Source organism: Leptosomus discolor, chromosome 1 (genome assembly GCF_034619465.1).
Source record: "Leptosomus discolor isolate bLepDis1 chromosome 1, bLepDis1.hap2, whole genome shotgun sequence".
Classification (NCBI taxonomy): domain Eukaryota; kingdom Metazoa; phylum Chordata; class Aves; order Leptosomiformes; family Leptosomidae; genus Leptosomus; species Leptosomus discolor.
In genome coordinates, this window is record NC_141391.1 from 165,981,488 (window position 1) to 166,004,190 (window position 22,703).

Below are 22,703 nucleotides of genomic sequence, written 5' to 3' on the forward strand. Positions count from 1 at the left end.
AATTGTGCCAAGTCTGCGCCTTCATACTGCCATGTGTTTCAAAGCAGAGCGAAAGCAGAGTCATGCAATTCCCCTCAAATGACTTTTTCTCATTCATTTCTAGTGAGTAGTATCTCCATAAAAGCCATCTGATGAGATTAAATGAAAACTGGGAGGCACCAAATTGACAGCACCGGAGATGTAAGCCCTCATTTTAACAGCTAAGGAAAAAGTAAAACAGCATCCAAGTATGAAGATTTTGCTTACCATTGTGACAACTTGACTTTAAGGTGGAAATATCACATCTATTAAGGAGACAATTATATTATCTACATTTAATTTACTCCTTAGCTTTTCTACATCATATTGTAAAGGGGAATGTCAGCTAGCAGCAGTAAGTTCTGGCCAGACGTCTGTGGAAGAATTAATATCCATCTGCTCCTTTTGTACAAATGGCAACACTACTCCCTTCAAGCACATAGCTATTGGTATGGGAAAAAAAAAAAAGTTGCTACTGCTGCAGAACTGATACTAAAAAACTTCTGTTTGAAGTATGCATGCTGAGATACTTCCGAGTGAAATGAACAACAGGCCGTGCTGGTGGTGTCAGCTCTTCAAGGAAAAATCTCCAGCTCACTAGACACGTGAGCTGCTGAGAGTGGCAGTAGACAGGAAAGATTTGGCAGGAGCTGAGGAAATGTGAGGTATCATCTAGCATCTGTGAAACAAGAAGAAAAAGGCATTCCCTCCCCTTTCCTGTCACACATCCTTCAGCGAATTCATTGCAGCCGTGGGTGCAGTCCAGGCAGCAAATGGAAGGCTGGGCTGGGCTGCAGCTTTCAACCCTGCTGAGCTCAAAGGTTACGAGACTCATGCTGCTATGAATGCTCAGGGAGCCTCACAGCTTCCCCTGCCGCTCACTCCTCTTTTGGTAAACACCTACTCTGAACCACCACAGGAGACCCATGACCTCAGCTAGGTTGTCTGCTAGCAATTTTGATTGCATTTTTTCTTTTGTAAAGTAGCTGTGGAGAAATCTGTGGATGTCACTGTCTGATGAAAAGCTAAAACACCTTAAAAATCTTAAACATCAAACCCAGGCTACTCAAAAAGGCTGCCACCAAGGTCCAGAACAATTGTGTGTCTAACCTTGCTCATTCTGTTACCATTTGCTCTCATACTTAAAAAACCTTCCAGGTGTCTGATGGTCCATATTCATAAAGCAAATTAAACCAAACCCCAGATATTGTCTCAACAGCACTTTCACAAACAAGAAATGTTGAAGAATGGCAGCCTTGACCACATGGAGAAATGATAAAAAAATATTATAGAGATAAGTTGTTTATACTGTGACATTAATATCTTACTGTAAACTGGGAAATTAAAAATAAAAAACTTCAGTAACTGTTGGCTCCTCCATAAATCATCAATTTCCATAGTGTAATTCGAAAAAAATTCCGTATTTCTGTTCAGGCCAGTGTATTAAAAAAAAAAATTAAGCTTTCGGGATTAAATTATGAGGTACAAATACGTTACTTTGTTTTCTAAAGCATTTTAAAATTCACATGACTCATTAAAATTTTTTTATTGTATTTCCCTGTGAACTTTTTCTCCATGGAAATTATATACCTCTTGTTTTATGAAATAGATAGGTTTTACATGGACCTAATCAATAATACTGTCTGTCCCCAGGGCCAGCCCCTACAAATCTGAAACAATTTTGAGAATCGATAAAAGCAAAGGTTTCTATTAGTTACAGGACCTATAAAAGGGAAATTAATACGTTGGACTGATTGCATGCTCTGTCTGACCCTTCCCAATGGCCAATGTGTCAATGCCTTCAGTGATCCCAATACATCTTAAGACTTTATTAATAGGCCCTTGTAGCTTCATATTGCTCTCTTCAAGTAGAAAAAATCCATTAATGTCCAAGAATAGTTCTGCCAACATGATCAGTAAGGGCTCTGGCTCTCTATAAATGCATAAAAAATATGTAATCTTCTATTAGCACATACAAGCCTATTTGAAAACATTATTTAAAAGGGCTATAAGAACTTGGAGTCGTGTCTCATCTTTCTCAGTGTTTCCTCTTTGCTGGCTACGTCCAGGATGAATACAAATCCGGAAGTGGTGATGGGGCTGGGCTGAGTTTAAGGAAGATGGTACAGGAGAGACTTCCACCCATCTACCACTAGTGCTGCAGAAAACAGTAGCACACTCAGTGACTGTAAGGTCTGCTCCGTACCATTTGTAAGTATCATTGAACTTCAACCAGGGCTCCTTCTGTGGTTGTTTTTTTTTTAAAAAAAAGTGATCTAGTCGATGAGAGCCTATTTTTCACCAAAGCCATGCTCTGAGGAGGAAGAAGAACTCCTCCAGTGGATAGACATGCAATCAAGTCTACGCAGTCTCCACAGATTTCACTTTTCCTTTTTTTTTGTTTCTTTTTTTTGTTTGGTTTTTTTTTGTTCTCTCTTAAGTATTCTGCAAACCCGTCATTAGAAGTTACGGTGTCAGGAAACTCTAGAAGGAAACTTTCTTCGCTTCCAGCTACACCTACAAGCTCCTTTATAGATACTTCTTTGAATGTAGTGGCACTATGAATGAAATAGATTCCAATGATCCCAGAGTCAGATTTTAAAAAACACATAAATGAATTGAGCTTTTCATGGTTTTGTAAGAAGAGAGATAACCTGTACTCAAGCACCTATAATATGACATACTAAAAGAAGGAAAGTCTTACCTCACGAGGTCCAGTGGTTGGTATTTATACCACACTCCCCAGGAAGCCCAGCACTCATAGAGCAGGTGTCTGTGGTTTTCTGCCCCATGTGTTCTTATTGAATTCTTACTTCTGTAACTTCCCTAAAATACAAATCTGGACATTAATGAACAGCAGCAAAAAAGAATATCTAAGAAATCTGTCTCAGTAGTGGTATGTATAACACAATTTATGCAAACTTCATACTTGTGCACCGAAAGCTAAATATGACATTAAAAGGACAATTTCCTCTGACTTCAGTAAGAATTGAGAATATTCTTCCCAAGAAATTCGTGATAAACAATGTTCAAGTCAAAGACTATAAACTGGAGAATCTCAAAGAGAAAACCACAGCATGTTTTGCCCCTTTGAAAACCCAAATACTTTTTACAGAACAGATCCAGAACAACTCTCCTTACTCATCTCTTTTTGCAGGAAAAAAAAAAGCATTTTTTCCAAGAAAAAAGCATTACTAATGAGAGGGATGTCAGAGGGAGACACAGTGTGCAAGAGAGAGTAATAACATTAATAAGACTGAGGATAAATGTTTACACAATTAAGAATTCATTTTGTGGGAAATGTCTGTTCAAAAAGAACAAAAAAATGAGAAAAATACCTCATGAAGAGGAAATGCAGCTTCATAGGAGCCATTACTGAGCAATCGATTCAGACCTAAGAATCAAAAGTATCCAATTATTTACCAATAGGACCAGAAAAACTGCTAGAGTAAAAAGCAAAAGACATTTGCATAATAATCTGGCTAAATGAAGTTTGAAGCCCATTGACAGTAAATGATACATGTAGAAAAATTTATCTTTTATAGATTTTGATGAAGTAAGATATAATACAAGCAAAGACTTGTTCAAATATTAATCATAATCTATCATTAATTATGCTGGAGGTTTAAAGATTCATTTGCCGAATCCATCTTTAGTGTAACTTCAGTGAAATCAGGGACCTCACACCAGGTTTGAAGTTTGACCCTATAAATTATGGTCTAAGGAAGCTATTTAGATGAAAGCTGTTATTTCTTGGGAGCTGAAAACTTCAGGGGAGATCTTTACAGTTTTGAACTGCAGGCCAGTAAAACAGCTGGAACTCTTAACTTCCATATGATAACAACATTGTAAAATATGTTCAGTTTATGTCTTACAAAATCTACTGGACTACCAGATAGAACAGGAACAAGACAGGCTGCAGTAGTACAAGACCAGAAGATATACTTGAACCTGAACAAAAATGATTGCTATTTGCGCAAAAAAGCAATCATACAACCCACTCAGCCAGGGTCCCTCTTTAATGAGAACCTCGAGAGAACTAATGATGATTGCTGAGAAGTAGGCAGTTTTACTTGGAAAGTTACTAAAATATGACTGAACAACTATCACACAACACAAAACTAAATACTGGCACCAACAGCCTGAAGGCATTTGAACCCCATTGACCAAGGGGCAAAGAATCTTGATTCCTTTCCTAATTCACAGGGAAATGATAGCAGGAGTACTCCAATGAGAAGTATTTATTCGACATAAATAGCACTTTCAGTGATTGCATTAGTATCTGCTTGGCAGAATATGCTTTCCTCAAAAGTCTCTGGCAGAAAAGTAAAACTTGTACAGCTGAGCTGGGCTTTGCTTTGCCCGGTGATCAGTGCAAGGTTGTGTTCATGGTAGGTATGACACAAGTAGATATGTGAGGGAGCTTGGGATCTTGAGGCAGGCAGGGACTGCAAGTGTGTATGCTAAATGCAATGGCTGCATGCACTGCATGAATTCTTCCCTTTCTTCCCTCTGCTCACTGTCATTTCTCAGAGCTATTGCTGCCCTCATCCTAGGAGCTGAAGAATAAACAAGTGTAGCTCTGCTATGTTTCTCCACCTCTTGAGGAAGGACAGGGTTTAAAGAGCTGGGAAATTAAATAGGCTGCAGAGTTTTATGGGGATTGTCTCTCCGTTTGTGATGCCTCAGTCTCCTGTGTAGTACACAAGTGGTACGTACTCGGTATTGCAAGACAGAAGAGGGCCACTGTTTTGTACTCCAGCCCTCCTCTGTGACTTCCTGCTCTTCTGGATCTCCAAATGTGCCACTCCAATGATCCATTCCATACACTACTTGAAAGGGATGCCACAGTTATGCATGGCATCCTTTGCACTGAGGATGTCATTGGTGAACTCCCTTTTGACTTACAGCAGCTACAGATACACAACCTTCAGTCTCCCTTAGGGATGGACAGGTAACTGGGGAGAAGCCCTGCAGGCTGAGATGTATAGCAGCACAAATCTTGTCATCCTTCCAAATACATATTTATGAAGGAGTAAAAGATTCTCTGCATGAGTCTATCTGCTTCTCCAAGGTCCTTAATCTGCATATATTTCTTGCTTAAGTGTCTCTTTCCTTGCAGAGGTGATAAATCCCATGTGGTGACACATGTGCCTGTGAAAGCAGTCTGATATTACAGGGAAATTATCAGGTCTTCCAGGCAAAGCCCCTACAACAGCAGTGGGTGAGATGTAAACAGATCAAAACTGAGGTAATTAAAATGGAAGCAAAAGAGTCACTTACAAGCCCAGGCAGATTTCTCTTTTTTTGGTGGGACTTAGCACACGTGTTTAAAAGCGCGTTGCTCAGTACTTACCAATTTTGTTTTTCCCTTCTTCGTATTTCACCCTTTGTAAGATATGGTGAACAATTCTACTTCTTGTAGCATTATTGAAGAAAGTGTCTTTGTTGTGTATGATGAAGCTATATAAAAATACAAACAAAGGGTATCTCAGGAATGTATAGTAGCATGTTTAAAGCAAATATTGAGTTCCATTACTTTTTATAGCATAGTGAAAATCTACAGTATATAAGCAAGTCCAAGGAAGATTAAAGCACACCAGATTAAGTGAGATGATACACTGGATGAAACAATGTCAGTAACAGTATTGATTCCCTAACAAAGAATTACACAGAGAAGTCTAGAGAAAGATCAAAGATATTTAAGTATTTGTTATGATAAGCATCACTTTTAGATAATTCACTGAAAAATATAAAATACTTGCAAAAAACTTTGCAAAAGCATAAGATTTGTAAATGCAGCTGTAGAAATCCGCATTCGATTTCTATTTCAGTCTTCTTTATTACGCTTTACCATTAAGAGTCAGATGGAAACATCTACTTGGTAAATCACTGTTACTGAAAATCAAACAGTATCTTAGAAATGGAAAATCTTATATACTTTCATGTCTGGTCCTGAAGGTAAAACAGAGTAGAAAATTAGCTTTCAGAAGCTACATGTGGAGCTATGTATGAATGCAGGTCCAATTGTTTAGATGGAATTGTGATGAGTCCAGGAAATTTAAAAAAAAACCAACAACCACAAAATCTATGGTATTGATTAGATTGGCTGGTATAATATATTTCCTATAGATTTCTTAATACAAATATAGGAAAACAAGATATTTTAGCATACCGTCATAATTACTGGAAAAATCCAAACAATATAACTGTTTAGAAATACTGTTTCAACTTGTCAATTAAATACTGCTAAAGAATTCTTACAGCTGCCTGAGGTGTGTAGGGCTTCAGGATAGGCTGTGAAAGTCATTTAGACATGAATAAGCAGATAAGTAGATGGAATTTCTGATTAAGTAGATTAAGAGGAAACTAAATGTTTTTTAAAATGTGGTCCTTAGTAACTACTGAATAACAAGATTCACACTCTTTAAAATACTTTGGGTAGGAGGTAAGATTATTTTCCTCCTCTGTGTTGGTGAAGAGCTAAGGAATTGAATAAACTGATAAATAAAATGGTAAAATCAGAGAAATGTCATAGAGACCAACCTGTAGGACTGCACATGAGACAAATCTGACTTTAACAGAGATCACCTTAACAGGGAGCTTGGTACAGATTTATGTCACCTTCTCTTTGCGCAACATGTGATCCACTGCCCAGTTTTCCCCTTGGGTAACTTTACCAATGACAATCTGCTTTTCAGAATGAATCTTTACTCATGGAAAATAATACATGGCTTTGCACCTCCACAGTCATTTGGAAAAACAGGCAAGGAGTCCAACTTCTGGACTTCGGAGATTCCATATGTTCCCTCTTTATTATCAAAATTCTCTGCTGATTTTTCCATACAAGACAATCTATAAGTTCCTTATGTTTAGCTTCAAAGGCAGATAGCAAAAATATTCCCAAAGTAAAGATACAGAAGACAATGCGCTCCAAGAGCACCACAATTATTGAAACCTGCTTTTCTAGAGGTTACTGTCTCATGTCTCCTTTCCCACTCTGCCCCAGATACTCACAGGTCATTTCTCTGTCCACAATCTACTCAGTACTGTAATTCTGGCTTCCTCCCACATCCCTAGTATTCCTAAAGTCCTACATATGTCCTACAGTACCTACTGAAAGTAATTTGATTTATGCAAATTGGCTTACCACCATGTGCTGATTTACCAATGGGCTGCTACCAAACAGCATATACAATTGGTGTGCACTGGCCACCGCCTTTTCTGTATAGGCACACTTTTCGGCCATTATTCCATTTCAAGCTGCTGATACTCACAAAGTAAGTAAGCCTGTGCTTATCTTTGAGGCAGCTACACCTGTACCAAATTTAGTTGAAAGTAATCAGTATGTAAAACAATAAGTATTAGAAGGATTTTCCCAAAAAGGAAATACTGTCATCACGTAAGTCTTAATGCTTAAGGAAATTAGATAAAAAACCAAACTACACTCTGAAGCAGATAGAACACCATCACTTCCAGCTGAAGCTGGAGCTCTGTGTTAGGCCATTTTAGTAGCGGCAGAAACAAATTGAAAGACAGTAGTAAACCAGAAATAAACAGTTAATGTTTTCCCCACTTTGTTTCATTTTCTTTTAATGTCTGACTTGACTTTGCAAGATCTTACCTCCCAGACAGCATTGAATGTTAAAGAACTGTGAAGATAGCTTACGGAATCAAAACAGCACAGTAATTTTCATTCTGACTTAGCTATGAGTTCTTGTAGGATTCAATTGAGAATTGAATCGCCTTATCTGGAAAATTATCAACATTGATCCAGGTAACACCAATAATGTTAATCTGTTCTACTTGTGATGTAAGGTTATTTTGCCAATCTGTTATCATGACTACGTCATACTGCAACTACAGGTGATTATTTCAACAGCCTTTGTGGACATGTAGGTTAATAATTTTTCTTCTCTTAGTCACTTGTATTTTCTTGAGCAAAGAATGAAAAAAAAGGCAAAAATCAAACATTATGCAATCTTAAAAAGAAATAAGAACTACTTGCTTAAACAAACACTTTGATCATTTGCACTCATTTGTAAACTTAGCAATTGTGTGGTTATAGCTTTTGATCTCACATGGCTGAGCAAGAACAACCAGATATGTCTGTGAAGCAGATGTCAACACCTCGGTATAGTAACTGCCATGAAGAACGCTGACTATTCCAGAACTAGCTGAAGCAGTCCTAAAACATGCATGAGAATAAAAGCTGCAGAGGTTCTGCCCCACTCATCCTTGTGACAGTAAAAAGCATTTGAGGGCAAGAGGGGGTGACAAGAGGGAGAACTCATCATCACTTGAGTGGGCCAAGAACATGTCCTTCAGTGTTTTCCAAGATTACTCATGGTGACGTGGATGCAGAAGAGATGCTAGAGTTCATCACAGGTGAAAAAGGAGTGCTAAAATGAGTCCTCTGGATGTCCTGGACTATCCTTAACAATATCATTGGTTTGGGATGGAATTGCATATGCTAAAGGCTAAAAATAAACCTCACCTATTTTTGAATACAAATAACACAGTTGTTTGTTTTTTTTTCTTTTGTTTAACTCAAATACTCAGGTCAGTTCTCTGAAATTGTCTGTACAGCAGCCCCAGAAAGAGCAGTATCACCATAACCAAAGGGGCAGGGAGCTCTGTCACAGGAAGCAAAAATAGGCGGACATGAGTGGGAGGCACTGGAAGGTTGAGAATATCACGTAGTTGTAAGTATGTGTTGCAACATCCCAGTTAGAGGTTGACATAAGTTAGGACATTGCCAGGAAGGTTTCAATTTATCTCAAAAATCACAGCAGTTGCTCTTGTCAGGTGAGAATCATGCAGTTCATTGTAGGACTTATCCCTTTCTACCACCACCCTTCTCTCCCATGCTTTATGGTCGTCTCTTCCTCCAAATTTTTTGTGCTCCAAGTTGTCTTCTTTCTGAATGTGTGTGGTAAATCCATATTCACAGAAGGACCATTGTTGTGGTTTAACCTCAGCCAACCACTAAGCCCCACACAGCCGCTTGCTCACTACCCCCCAGTGGGATGGGGGAGAGAATCAGAAAAGTGAGAAAACTCCTGGGTTGAGAAAAAGACAGCTTAATAAGTAAAGCAAAAACCACACATGCAAGCAAAGCAAAACAAGGAATTAATTCACTGCTTCGCATTGACAGGCAGGTGTTCAGCCATCTCCAGGAAAGCAGGGTTCCATCACACGTAAGGGTTACTTGGGAAGACAAATGTCATCACTACAAATGTCCCCCCTTCCTTCTCCTTCCACCAGCTTTATACACTGAGTATGATGTCATGTGTTATGGAACATTCCTTTGGACAGTTTGGGTCAGCTGTCTTGGCTGTGTCCCCTCCCAGCTTCTTGTGCACCTGCAGCCTCCTCGCTGGCAGGGCAGCATGAGAAGCTGAAAAGTTCTTGACTCTGTGTAAGCACTGCTCAGTAACAACTAAAACATCAGTGTGTTATCAACATTATTCCTAAATCTGAACCATAGCACTGTACCAGCTTCGAGGAAGAAACTTAAGTCTATCCCAGACGAAACCAGGACAGCCATCGAGGCTATTTCATGGTCTGCAGCATTCAATGAGGAATTCAGAGGAGAAAGACTTTCTCAATCTGTGGAGAATCTCACCCTTCAAATTTCAGTTCACAGAGGCCAGAGTGGAAGACGTCTCCAAACTAGGTGTAGATGAACATTCTTCAGACATTACTGAGCTATAAACTGCATAAGGCAGAGGCTTTCTAGAAAGCTTTTTAACCTTTGTTGCTTTCAGATCGAACAGTTTCTTCAGGTGTTCTGTGTCTGCTGCCCCTGTTAGAATTTCAATATGCACAAGGGTTTGAATATTCATAAGAGCAATATAGCTTGTTTCCAGGCCCAGTAAGGGTTATTTAGGAGACAGTTCTCTGAAAGTTTTGATCACTTTGTCACCTCATTTGTAAGATAAAAAATAAGTAAGGGTTAAGACACTACCATTTTTATTACCCATGATGTTAATGTACAGGTAGATAATAAAGTCAGTGATTTGTTTCACAACAGTTATGACCATCAACCTGGTCCTGCAAGTCTTATTTGTGTGAGCTGTCCTTACTTGAGAGGAAAACCTCAATAAAGATAATGAGAGCATTTCTGGCAGGAAAGGTTCCAGAGTTGATCCTTAATTAAAGTCCTTTTAAAAATGTCATTGTGGAAATATTGCTCTTACACTCATACTGTTAGTGACATGAAGAGTCTGTGAAGGTTAATTGCTTTGAAATTATATTTGTAGCTTTCTTAATTAGACTCTGAACTGGAGATTTCAAACTATCTTTCCATGGATAACAAGGCACAGAAAATCTTACTGTCGTCTAAAGAAGGCACTCAAATTAATGCAAATTCAACTAAGAACAAACTGCCAAAGAATTCTTGTTCATACATTCTCTTTGGTAATTTTGCAGGTTGGGCAAACCCTTTAGGGGTAAATTCAGCTCTTGAATCTGTCTCTCACACCCATTTGGAAAAAAAAAGGTTTTACTTTTCAATTTATTTTGAGAACCAAAAGGCAGGAAAAGGCTATTTTCTGCTGTACTGGGAAGATATACAAGCTGAAAGCTGAACAACCATGATGTGTTTACAAATCTACAGAGTGAGGATGTGTGCATGCGTATATCAAAGTGCGTCTTTGCTCCAAGGGACCCCCAGGCACTGAAACATTTGATGTTTGACATCCGCCATACCAAAAGGTATGTTCCAAGCAAATGGCTGGAAGCAGTAAAAACTAAAAGCACAGATATTGTCCAAAGCACTAATCACTGTATGAGAAGTGTGTTGGGCAAAAATGCCGAATCCTCTGCGCTCCCAGGTAAACCACTGGCAGTAGCCAGCAGTTGTTGGCTGAAGCAATAGCAGGTTTTTACCTCATTTAACATCAGAGAAAGAAAATCGTCAGCTGTAGTTGCAGCAACAAGATGAGCCTGCAGTATTCCAGTGAGAATATTACCACACATCCCTGTATTTTATGATTGAAAATGGGTATATTATTATCACTTTTTGTTCATTTTCATTTTGCCTGAGTTTTAAGGCTTTATTTATCTAAAAGAAAAAGTTTATTAATGGTTATCAGGGATTTTTCACATCATGTGCCTAAAACAGGATCACTTTGGGATGAAGAATGTATCAGTGATTTTGTCTGTTTCAGATTTAGCATGTCACAGCCTCAAACCTGCTAAAGTAAAATACAGAGTCATGAAAGTGTTGAATCTCTCCTCCACCTTCCTCTGCCCTCCCGCCAGATGACCTTGCCACCCAAATCACTTACTATTTTAAATTGGTTCACTCAGGAATATTCACCTGAGTTAGAATTAGCATTATGTATTTTTCAGGGATGCCCTGTTTCATACAGTTTGACAGCAATTAAAACTTCCAGAATCAGAGAGAATTTAAAAAATCTGTTACAGGGTGTTTCCAAGTTTGGTTGCATGATGATTTGTTTAAGAGCAGGAATCTTACAGAACTGTGATTCACCGCTTACAGAGAGCCATTTGCGAATGTGTAGTTATTATACTGTAGATGTATTTAAACACAAGAATAACCATCCTGGTTCAAAACAAGTGTGTGTCCATGCAGCGCTATGCCTTGTCTCCAGTGATAGCAGCTCCCTGACCCATCCATGGTCTTGGGGTGAAGCAGCTCAGGGAACACGGACATAGATTATCTTGGTAAGGATGGGGTGTGTTAGGGCAAATCTGAGCATGGGAGAAAGCTAAAAATGTAGCTCCACATTGAGACACACATATCTTGGAAATCAGAAAAGATTCAGGATGACATCCTCATGTACCACGAGGGGTCATAGTACAAATGAGAATAACTCCACTGTCCTCCAGTATGCAGGGCCATTTTTCTTTATTAATCCAGATACTGTCCTAGTCCTCCTAATTGTGTACATTTTTAATCTAATTTTCACTGAATTAATAAATACTTATTTTTAACTGGTTTATTCAATTATATATTAGATTAATATTTAACCAGAGAGTTTATCACCTTTGGAAGAAAAAGAAGGGGGAAATAGCTCCTGATATAAAGTTTGAAATCTCTAAACAGCAATTAAAAGCATTTTCCTAGTCAGTATACGGCTGTCTAAGAAATTGCAGCTAATTACTACTGTTACTATTCCAAACTGACTAGCAGCTCACTGAATAAAATAACTAAGATGTAGTAGAAAAATAACTAATGGAAAACATTTTTTACATATTGTGAACTGTGAATTCTTGTAACAGATAATTTTCAGGAGAAATACTTTGGCCTAAATATTGCCCTTCCCAAGCTGTGGCTGCAGAAGAGAGATACTACTCAGAAGTCTATCTTCAAAATTATCATTTTGTATTCCACACAATTAAAAAAAAATGCTTGCCTCAGCTAGGCAGAGCTTCTTTCCTCCAGAAAGAGATTTCCTGTTACCTAGGAAATAAGATGAATTTTGGCCTTCTCTTGTGCTGACAATTCTGTGATATACCTTTTAAGGTATGCCATAATCCCTTTAAAAGAAAACCTGAAGCCATGCCACATCTTACAAATGTGATTCTTGCATTTTCTTCTTTCCCTGTTTTGTAGGGAGGGCAGATGGTTAGCTCTTTAAATAAATGTAGTTTTTTCCTGAAAGCTTTTTTTTTTTTTTCACATCTGGTCTTTTTCATATGAATAGGAAAGAAAAATGCAAGAAAAAAAAAAGACCATCAATATGATCTACTAAAATTGCACATGCTCGTTGTACATTGATATTTCAAAAATATTAATTCCTATTGAAAAAAGGTCTGATAAGGCCTTTCTGGTTTTACTCTTAACTATTTTCTTCCCCAGACTCTGTATTCTACGTATTGTCAGCCTTTTGTCTTTCTAGGGTTTTAAAAGCAGCTGTCACAAATGAAGACACCTACTCAGACCGTGTTACAAATGTCATCTGTATCAGACCGGAGACGGGGATGTGAAAACTGCGGCTAGATCAACAAAGACAATCTGCCTATTCTTTGATGAGGTGAAAAACATCCGAGTCTATGAAGAAACGAAGAAATAGGGAATTCCAGACCCAAATTGCAATATTGCAATATATCAACATCATTGTCGATGACCAAACATCAAGCATGGACAAACTCATATGAATATATAAGGAATAATATTTTAGAAAATTAAATGCACATAAAATTGGGAAAGAAGGAAGAAGTCTGCTACCTTCAGTTATGTTATGAGGCAAAACCTACACTGAGGACATGGAGTTCTTATCTGAAAAGTCAGTATATGGAGATTTACACTTCCCAGACAGTTGTATTTGTGAATGATCTACTACACGGCCATTAAGCAATTGTTCAGCAGGTCTTGGATAAACATTGATTTATGACAATACAGAAATCCTAGAATGTTCAGCTGGCAAACGTACATATCTTGCTCTCCAGAAATACTTGTACAATAGCCAGAAAAATCCTCAGTGTAATCAAAAGAATGATGATACAGTTTAGGCTCCTGTGGCTATTTCTTAAAGAACACTTTAATATACTTCCCACTCATCTCTTTTTTTTTCACTTAGGTATTCCAGATTTGCAAGAATTTTTTTTTTACTATAAACTTAAAACTCAAAATCTGTACATAAGATCTGATAAAAAGCAGACACTAGTGGTATTTTTCAGATACCACCTTAACACAGTACACAAGGACTGAAAGCCTTGCATTTATTCTCCATTCTCTAAGGACTTCAAGAACACAACGTGTTACAAGCATTTTCCTTCCTCAAAAAATGGCCCTATGTCGGATGAAAAGCCTTAAACAACACTGGGGTCAGCCAGCTGAGTGTTGATGCCATACTGGGACCCTGCCCTGTCCTGTGCATGATCTGTCTGAATCAGTTTTGACACAACTGTGTAATGGAAGGGGATGCAGAGGCACACTGAAAAGCCCAAGAGTAGGGAAGAGACTGTCACTGTTAATCTAGTTTACAGGATGTTGTACTCATTGAAGACAATGTGAACTCTACAAATAACTGCCTATGACAATTATGTAGCCTCCATTACAATTGCATTGTAATGGCAAAATGGTATGGTAAGAGCGCTCTAGCAAAACCTTAACTACACCAAATATGAAAATGCACAGACTTTTCTTACCACTGACAAACTGCAAGATGAATTATTGTAACATTATTGTAGATGGCAATTCTTCGTTCCTGCAGCTGAAGAATTTCAATAACTACTTATCTTCACATTTCTAAAACAGTATTGTGGTCTCTGGGTGCCCTGGTTTTGGCTGGGGTAAAGTTAATTTTCTTCCTAGTAGGTAGTACACTGCTGTGTTTTGGATTTAGGATGAGAATAATGTTGATCATACACTGATGTTGTAGTTGTTACTAAGCAGTGCTTGCAGAGAGTCAAAGACTTTTCAGCTTCTCATACTGCCCTGCCAGGGGAAGCTGGGGGTGCACAAGAAGCTGGGAGAGGACACAGCCAGGACAGCTGACCCAAACTGGCCAAAGGGGTATTCCATACCATATGACATCATGCCTGGCATATAAACTAGGAGGAGCTGGCTGGGGGACACCACAGCTTGGGGACTGGCTGGGCATCAGTCACCAGGTGAGCAAATGTATTGTGCATAACTTGTTTTGCATATTTTCTTCTTCTTTTCCCTTCCTTTGCTGTCCTATTCAACTGTCTTTATCTTGACCCACGAATTTTACTTTTTTTTTCCCCCTAGTTCTCTCACCCATCCCACTGTGGGGCAGGGGGTGGGGGGCATGAGTGAGTAGCTGTGTGGTGCTTAAGTTCTGGCTGGGGTTAAAGCACAACACTGGCTTAGAAATTTAAATAAAAGCCCTGACGTTTTAAAAACCCAGATAATTTTATATTCAATTAGTAACTTTATTTCTTGTTAAGAAGCAAGTAAAACCTTAGGTAATGCAACAGTGACAATTGAAAACTGAAGCTTTAATCTAATATGGAGGCAGGATTTTATCAATTTAGGACCTTTTCTGTTGCTGTTCTGAGTAGGCGACAATTATCAGTCCCGCCCTTGTGAAGGTGACTACACTTAGCAGTGGGTAGAGGTGAAAGAGAAATCATTTTCTTAGTGATCAAACCCTCATCTGACACAACTGACTCAGACAAATGAATGCGCCAGTCACAGTAATTGCTACATCAGTTAATAGATGTTGGGATAAACATAAGTACAAAACCCAATTTCTACTCATACTTTCCCCATGTTTGGGGACAGGTGGGCATCTTTACTACTGACTCATTATAATCAGGTCTTTCCACACAATGTTTATGTATATCCTGGGAAAAGCAGCAATTTGCACAAAGTAAGCAGCAACTTGTACAAAGTAAGTGAACCCCAACATAATACACTTCTTGACTGTTAACTGTTGCTACAAAATAGTTCTTTTTACCTCTGCATTTCCAGTTATTTGATACCTGCACTCCACAAGAAAGATTAAAAGCACATACTAAAGATGTTCCTGAAATACTCTGCTTACCAACATACCCTGAAATTCTTGGAACAATTAAAACGCCTGCATGCAACTCACTAGACAAATATTGAACAAGTCATTATATTTCAAAATGCTATTGAAGCAGAGTGAGACAGACACAGCCAACAGGCTGGATCATGACAGGAACATAAGAAACCTGTCAGAGCCAGCACCTTTTGGGAGAAGGAGGGCAGATCAGCCAGCACTTTATCAGTCCCCACACAAAAGGAAAGGAAGAGTACACAGAAAGCAAAATAGAAAATGTCACGCCTTCTGGGGAGTAGGTCTTCAAAGTCTGCAATAATGTAAAAGAGGTGCCAAACAACAGTGGGAATGTTAGTGAAACTAACACAGTATTTAATAACCGCCCCTTGCCATTTTAGCAACACAAACATAAGCAAGGCAGAAGAACGAAAAAACTATTCTGGTTCATGTATGCCAGTTCTCCTTCCAGCCACAAAAAAAAATTCTTATATGCTGGAATATAAAGTTAATAGTTAATATTATTATTAATAAAAATATCAACCCAGACGCCAGAAATTCTTAATTTTTTATTGTCACTGCTCTATTCTTGAACAATTTGCACTTACTCTTCCTCTTGCAGAGCACAGTAACTGACCCATCATTTTGCTCAAGTATCGGAAGACTCTGTAGTCTGGACCTGATGTCTATTCAGGGCACAGACATTTAGTAGAGATAAGCCTGGCTGATGGCTGATGCTAGCAGCAGACTTTTACTGAAATTTCCCTGGAGTTTTGCACCTGCTTTTGTTTTTCTTCTGTGTTTGGAAAGACACTACTTACGTCAGAGGAGGTCTATTTTATTCATTCCTCTGGCAGCTACTAAATCCAGTCCCTGAAAAATTGTTCATTCAAAGTGAGGCATTTAAGAGCTTTAGATCAACTTGGCTTCTCACTGAATAAAATCACATATTTCAGGTTTTTAGGCTTTGAGCTGCCTGAAATTCATTCTGTGTCTTCTACTAGTATCCTGGTCAGTGCTGCCTATTCTTTGTGATTTTTGTTCTCAGTTAGGCAGTGATTCCCATATCACAAACACTGTAACTACCCATAAGACACCAATTTCCCCCAAAATTTGACAGCCCTGAAATTGAACATGTGATCTGAAAGTCATGTGGTTTTTTTTTGTTGTTTTGCATTTTGCAAGTGAATGAAAGCTTCTAGCAGTCAAATGACTTCTCTAGTGACACTGGTGCAACACTGATGCCATTGGTATGCTTCGACAAGTGTCACTGATAGGTCTTAACACTGGCATTTTGCAGACACTTTTGCTTCCATAAAAGTAAAAGACAGAGAAATGCAGACAAAATTACGTTCTCTGCTATCTTTAGAGTTCTGTTTGTACTACAGGAACAAAACACAGTATCATTTTATTTATCAGTGTTATAAGAACTAATTTTGATTATGTTAAAGACATACAAATGCAGAAAAGGAAGTGTTAAACACATCTTTAAGAGACAACTGCAATTCTGACCCGAGAGAGAATTAGGCATTTGACTATTTTAGGGATGTAGCTGAAACTCCAGTGAATTAAAAGGAACTTTTACATTGTTTTCCTTTAGCTTTGAGCTGGAGCTTTATTACAAATGTAGACAGATGTTATACTTTGTCAGGACTCTCTGTCTCTCCCTTTTTGTGACAAAGAACTAATTTGAAGGCACTAGTCTTTAAGACTTGAACTAAGAAACTGATTATTTCCAAGATGAATCCAGAAGGAAAATTTCTCATCTTGTGATTAAGATATAATAAAATACTCACTGATGGATCCTTTGTTGGCTGAATGGAGCAGTATAGCAGTCGTTCTCCTCCAGATCTGGCAGTGTCTCCTTGTCCAGTTTCATTGGCTTTCTAGGTAACCATCCTCGAAACCTGCTTATCTGTTTCTCGATCCTGCAGCACATGAAAAGTGTAAGCATTTGAGATATAGTTTTTTTTCATTACATTACAGAGCACTTACAAAGAACACATGTTGGCAAACTAGGCCACTTAATATTTGCAGCTGGAAAAGATGCAACACCTTCGACTTTTTTGAGGCAAACCAAGTTATACATGCTGAACTTGGTTATTAGTAACCAGCTTTCAGCAGAGGAGCATTTTGTCTCAAAAGAGAAGCAATGCTGATGGTATGTGCTGCTATAATCTTGTTAAGTGCAGTAAGTTTTTGTCAACTCTTTAAACCTTTATTTCTCAGCTTTTCAGTTAGTTTAAATTTCAGGCTTAATTGACACATTAGACATTGGTCGTATAAACATTAGAACAGCAGAGACTGTGACAGAGAGTTTTGGCAGCTAAACCCCAGCAAGTTATATCACTTTACTGCTTTTCATATGGATTCTTACCTCGCAATTCATGCTATAAAAAATAGGTTACTTTTTGTTCATTTGGTCCAATTGTAGTGTCATGCAATACTACAACCACTATGAAATCAGAATACTCAGTGTATGGATTAATAAGCGACTGCTACACGGATTCTTACATTTCAAAGGTGAAAGTAAACTAAGGTAAAGCTGGAGAAAGGGCAGATTTAACTGTAAGTGCACTCAAGCAAAGATGCATACTGAAATGAAGGGAAGGGGAAGAATCAGAGCTGACTGGAGAAGGTGATCTAAACTAAATTGGAATCCAAACTAAAATGTTGTAATGAAAAACACATGAGAAAGATGAGATATGGGCACATATATGGGTATAGGGCACAATGAGCCCTACTCACTCAGAAGTTCCTAACACCTTCAAGTCCTGATCAGTGATCCCTTCTTGCAAAAATGATAGACTACATTATGGACCATGTACATACTTCAGTCACTGGATGAATCTTTCCAGGAGAGGAGCTGAGGAGCATGAATTGACAACCTTTGAATTTTAAGTCCAGTTCTGGATGAAGCTCAAGGACTGGAAATGTAGCTGTTTCTTCTCTTTTGACAGAAGTCAGCACAATTACTCCATGAGCAGCAAATGTGGTGAGCTCTGCACAGTCACTTTGAGGTGGGGAAATCCACACCCAAGCAGCTAAGTGTGGGGGAAAGGGATGTGCAAATTACATAATTCCTTGTAAAATACATCTTGGAATATTCAACCTTCTCCCATCAGGTATTTTTATCTTGGATAAGAAAGCTCATGTTGATTTTTAAACATGGGCACATTTCAAAATTTTAACCAAATTAGCTCTATTTGTTTTGGTACCATTCGTGCGTTCCCATTCTGGGAATAGCAAGGCAGGGGACCAAATTTACCATTAACACTGTTTGGAAAAACTGGAATGTATATGCAAACATAGCATAAGACTTACACTAAATTAACCATAAACTCTTCATGGGCAGTGTTTGCACTGGCCCAGCAGTTCAGAGTGCAAAAGGAGGTAGATTGCAAGCATCTGTACCCGAGTGCAGGTGAGATGTCAGATCCCAGGGCTGTAAAGGGCCTGACCAACTCTAACTCTCCAGTTGCAGCATCCAGCCTGACAGCCTTGAGCTAGTCTGTGCAGGCACTGATAGGAATGACAAGGGAAAAGTAAGTTCTTTACAGGGCAATTCCCTGTCTCTTGGCCTCCAGTGTTTCTTCTGTAAAGGCCACAAGCTCTGCATTACTTAGTGACTCTGGGAATGGAAAAGAGAAGACGAATCAGGCAGAAGAGTTTTCTAAATAACCTGTTTCACACTTATTTGTTAACTAAAATCGTTTGAATTCTCTAAGCTATTAACACGCTTGCTAATCTGCAATCCTTGTCCATTCATCCTGCAAGTCAATGTGCACATTTGAGATATTTGTGCTGCAGGTTTATCACACCACACATGCACAAACACAGGCACAGAGTGCTTTCCCCGCTTAAGAGCAATGCATTATTCATGTTGGCTTCTCACTGAGTGTACCCAGAATTTGACTGGTTTGCCATTCCCAAGGCTCAGATTACTTGGCATACTTAGTGAGCCTGCTGGCAAACAGGTCTCAGAGGGTTGCAAAACCTTTCTGCAAGGCCCAGAACATAGAGTACAGCCATCCCTAGGGAAAAAAAAAACAACACCTAGTTATCTCCTTGGAAAAGAAAATTGCCTCCAGCTCACTCCAACATTGCCATCAGCCAGCAGTGCAGGCTTCGTACTCTACAGGAGCATCTCTCAAAAAAAAAGCTGAAAGAGTGGTGTTGGTGCTAACAAGCACAGACACGCAGTGTTACAATTCTACTGTGTGTTATCACTTCTTCAAGACTAATCCATGCCTTACCTTCCCTTATGGAGAAGCTTATATACTCAGCTGAATAGGGGAATGGTGTTTAGAAAGCAGAGAACCTACACAAGAACAATAGAGTGCACGGAGTGGTGAGGCGCTGTAGAGTTGGCCACAACGAAAGAGGAAAGTGAAAGGTCTGATAATAATATCCTTCTTAAATTCCTTCTCTAAAAACGCTTGTTAGCCTCATAAGGCAAAAATTCATTCTCTTAATTCATGCAGTGTCTCAAAGAGTCTTCTACTTCAATCCTGCCCCCACTCTCCAAGACTGGTTTTTACTCTGTATCCTCTTTCTGAATATGCATATTGTGCCTAACTCACACAAAGGTGTCTCAAATAATTTCAAAGAAACTGTTTTCTCACTAGGAAGTGGGGTAGGGATAGAATCATTTTTTCAAAGGAAAGAGGAAGTTAGGAAAAAAGATAATTTTCGAATCAAAACTTATTTTTATCTGTGGGTCAGCTTTGAGAGAGCTTTCTGCATATTGAAGTGCTAGATATTGGCTTAGATCAGTTTTTAAGCACAATGCAGGTACTGTATAGGCACCTGATACCCCTCCTTTCCTCTAAAATATATTAGGGGGGTTTTGTTACTTGAAATTTTGAGATCACTAGAATTTTTCAGAGGGAAAATTCGAGTCAGGTTGAGAAGTTGCAGGTGACCTGCTCTGGGCTTTGACTTGTAACAAAAGTCCTCTTTAAAACAAATTTTGCCTGAATGTTAATATAATGTTTGGCTTAGCTCAAAAAATGGACCAGGGTTTCAGTTACGTGTAATCTTCATGGAACTAGAAGTGGAGGAAATAGACACTTTTATTGAAACTGTATATCTGAGTTTCACATAAATGAAAATAAAGCTGAATATGTTTTCTTTTTTTTCCCACTGGGACTATTCAGTTATGGCTTCTCTGCCTCAAGTAGATATTTATAGACCTGAACATAAAAATTGAATTCAGCCAAGTGTTCTCATCACTCAGGAACTAAAATACCAGAAAAAGATCGTACCTCTTCCCATACTGACTTCAAATCACATCCTGACTCGTAAGAAAATGAATCTAAAGCAAAATTTCACATGCCATATATGAATGTCAGAATCTTCACCATCTCCTATCTATTGCCTTAGCCACATCTTAATTAAAACCCTGAGAAATTCGAAAGTTAACAGCCGCTGTAGTATTTATTGTAAGGTGGGGATGGAAAGTCGGGGAACATCAACAAGTTTTAGAAGAATCATGTGCATCTATTAGCTTGTGCTGACTGAGTAAAATGTCTTAACTTCACAAAGTGCCCATTTGGTGCTTACTAATATAAAGAAGCAAATGTTACAATGTGAGATAATGCTGCTACTCTCAAGTCACCAGCAGACTGTGGTGGAATTTAATATAAAAAATGCTTTTTAATATGCTCATACAGTGGAATGATAATATGTGACTTATTTTCCTATGGATGTTCATCTACGGACATTATCTTCAGTGATAGAGCTGTTTACTCCAAAATGCAAATTTTTCAGATTTAATTGTTCTCTCTCAGAGATTCATGGGAATATTTTCACCGACCTCATAGTGACACAGTAAATCAAATCCTAGACCTTTTGAAAACTGCATAAACAGTGCTGTGTCATTAAATGCCAATATATGATCTAGTCTTTGCCAAGCTTGTAATTTTTTAGAATTGTTGGAGAGATTTTAATTTAATTGTCCAATATATCAAAAAGAAAATGCAAACTGCAGCACTGGAAGATTTCATTTCATTAAGTCAGACATAAACCGGGCATCAAGCATAACCTTAAAGATATTTAATAATTGAGTGAAAACACTTCAAAGATTTTTGAAAAATACTCATCTCTCAAGCTCAATAATGTTACTCTAGAGATGAACTTGGTTCATTGCCTTCCTATCTACAAACAAAGTACTAAGCATCCCCACAGAGGAAGCAATTAATAAATAATGCCATCGCTACTACAAGTAAGCAAAGTGCATGGAAATGAAAAAAAAAGCTATAACTGTGGCATTTTAACCCAAAGAAACTCCCTAATGAGATACATGAAAAGACATACAATGTTTGCACTAACATACTTATTCTTCTTTAAAAGACTCCATCAATTGAAAAATATTTCCTTATTCCTAAAAAAGGCAACACTGATAAAATGAGTTGCTTCTTTCACATTGTAAATGCCTTAAAAATGCAACTTCTTTGTTTTTGCAGATGTCCTAGTGTGTAATCACTCCCTCCACCCTTCCTACAAACATAACTAATAAACTTTTCTTTCCAGCTTGACATTAGTCATCATTTTTGTTATTGGGTCCAAACGAACATGAACTGGGCTGGCATAAGAATGGTACTCACCTATTCATGAACTTGTATCGGCGGTGCAGGTAATAGATTTTTCTCCTGGAAGAACAGCAAAAAGGAAGCCAGTCGAGAAGAAAACCCATCGTCAGTTACAGTATGAACTAGCAAGGAAGGAAAGGAGATTGAAGACAGAAGCCTGTAAGAGGTGGAGGAAGAAACTAAAAGAGAGATTAACAGAACTGTCACAGGACGCCACACAGACTCTGGTGGCATTTGAATTGCAAGAAGTTCATAATTTTCCCATTGTCTTCTCCTTTTCTGTTATTTGTCATGTGTGAAAGACGGAGACCCAAAGATGTTGCTATTTCAAAGAAGTCCATAAACTGTTGCAGGAGTTCTATAGGACTGATACAAATATGGATAAATTATCTCACATCCACTAGGTAATTATTAAAGATATATTTGGTGAAACACAAGGGCGAATCACTTAGAAAAGCCAGGAAAGTGGTACCCGATGCTGCAATATACCGTAACACATGCAGTACCAGCTGGGACCGGTGCTTGCTGTTGGGGTAACATCCCTTGAAACAGAATATAGGCTACACAAGCAAATGAGCATGTGCTTGGCAACCCCGCTCCCCAAAATGCAGCCACTCCCTCTGACCCT

General features: G+C 38.5%; 1 protein-coding gene across 2 annotated transcripts in view; it reads right to left on the minus strand.

The window, feature by feature from the left end:
• ANO4 (anoctamin 4) overlaps window positions 1-22,703 on the minus strand; it is a 224,136-nt gene that overhangs the window by 46,974 nt on the left and 154,459 nt on the right. For both annotated transcript variants that reach the window (XM_086470602.1, XM_086470594.1), the window contains exons 9-13: window positions 22,091-22,135; window positions 17,279-17,410; window positions 5,375-5,481; window positions 3,357-3,412; window positions 2,723-2,844 (exon numbers count right to left, since the gene is read on the minus strand). In XM_086470602.1, the coding sequence (XP_086326728.1) occupies window positions 2,723-2,844; window positions 3,357-3,412; window positions 5,375-5,481; window positions 17,279-17,410; window positions 22,091-22,135 (462 nt within the window). The remainder of the gene's footprint in view (window positions 1-2,722; window positions 2,845-3,356; window positions 3,413-5,374; window positions 5,482-17,278; window positions 17,411-22,090; window positions 22,136-22,703) is intronic.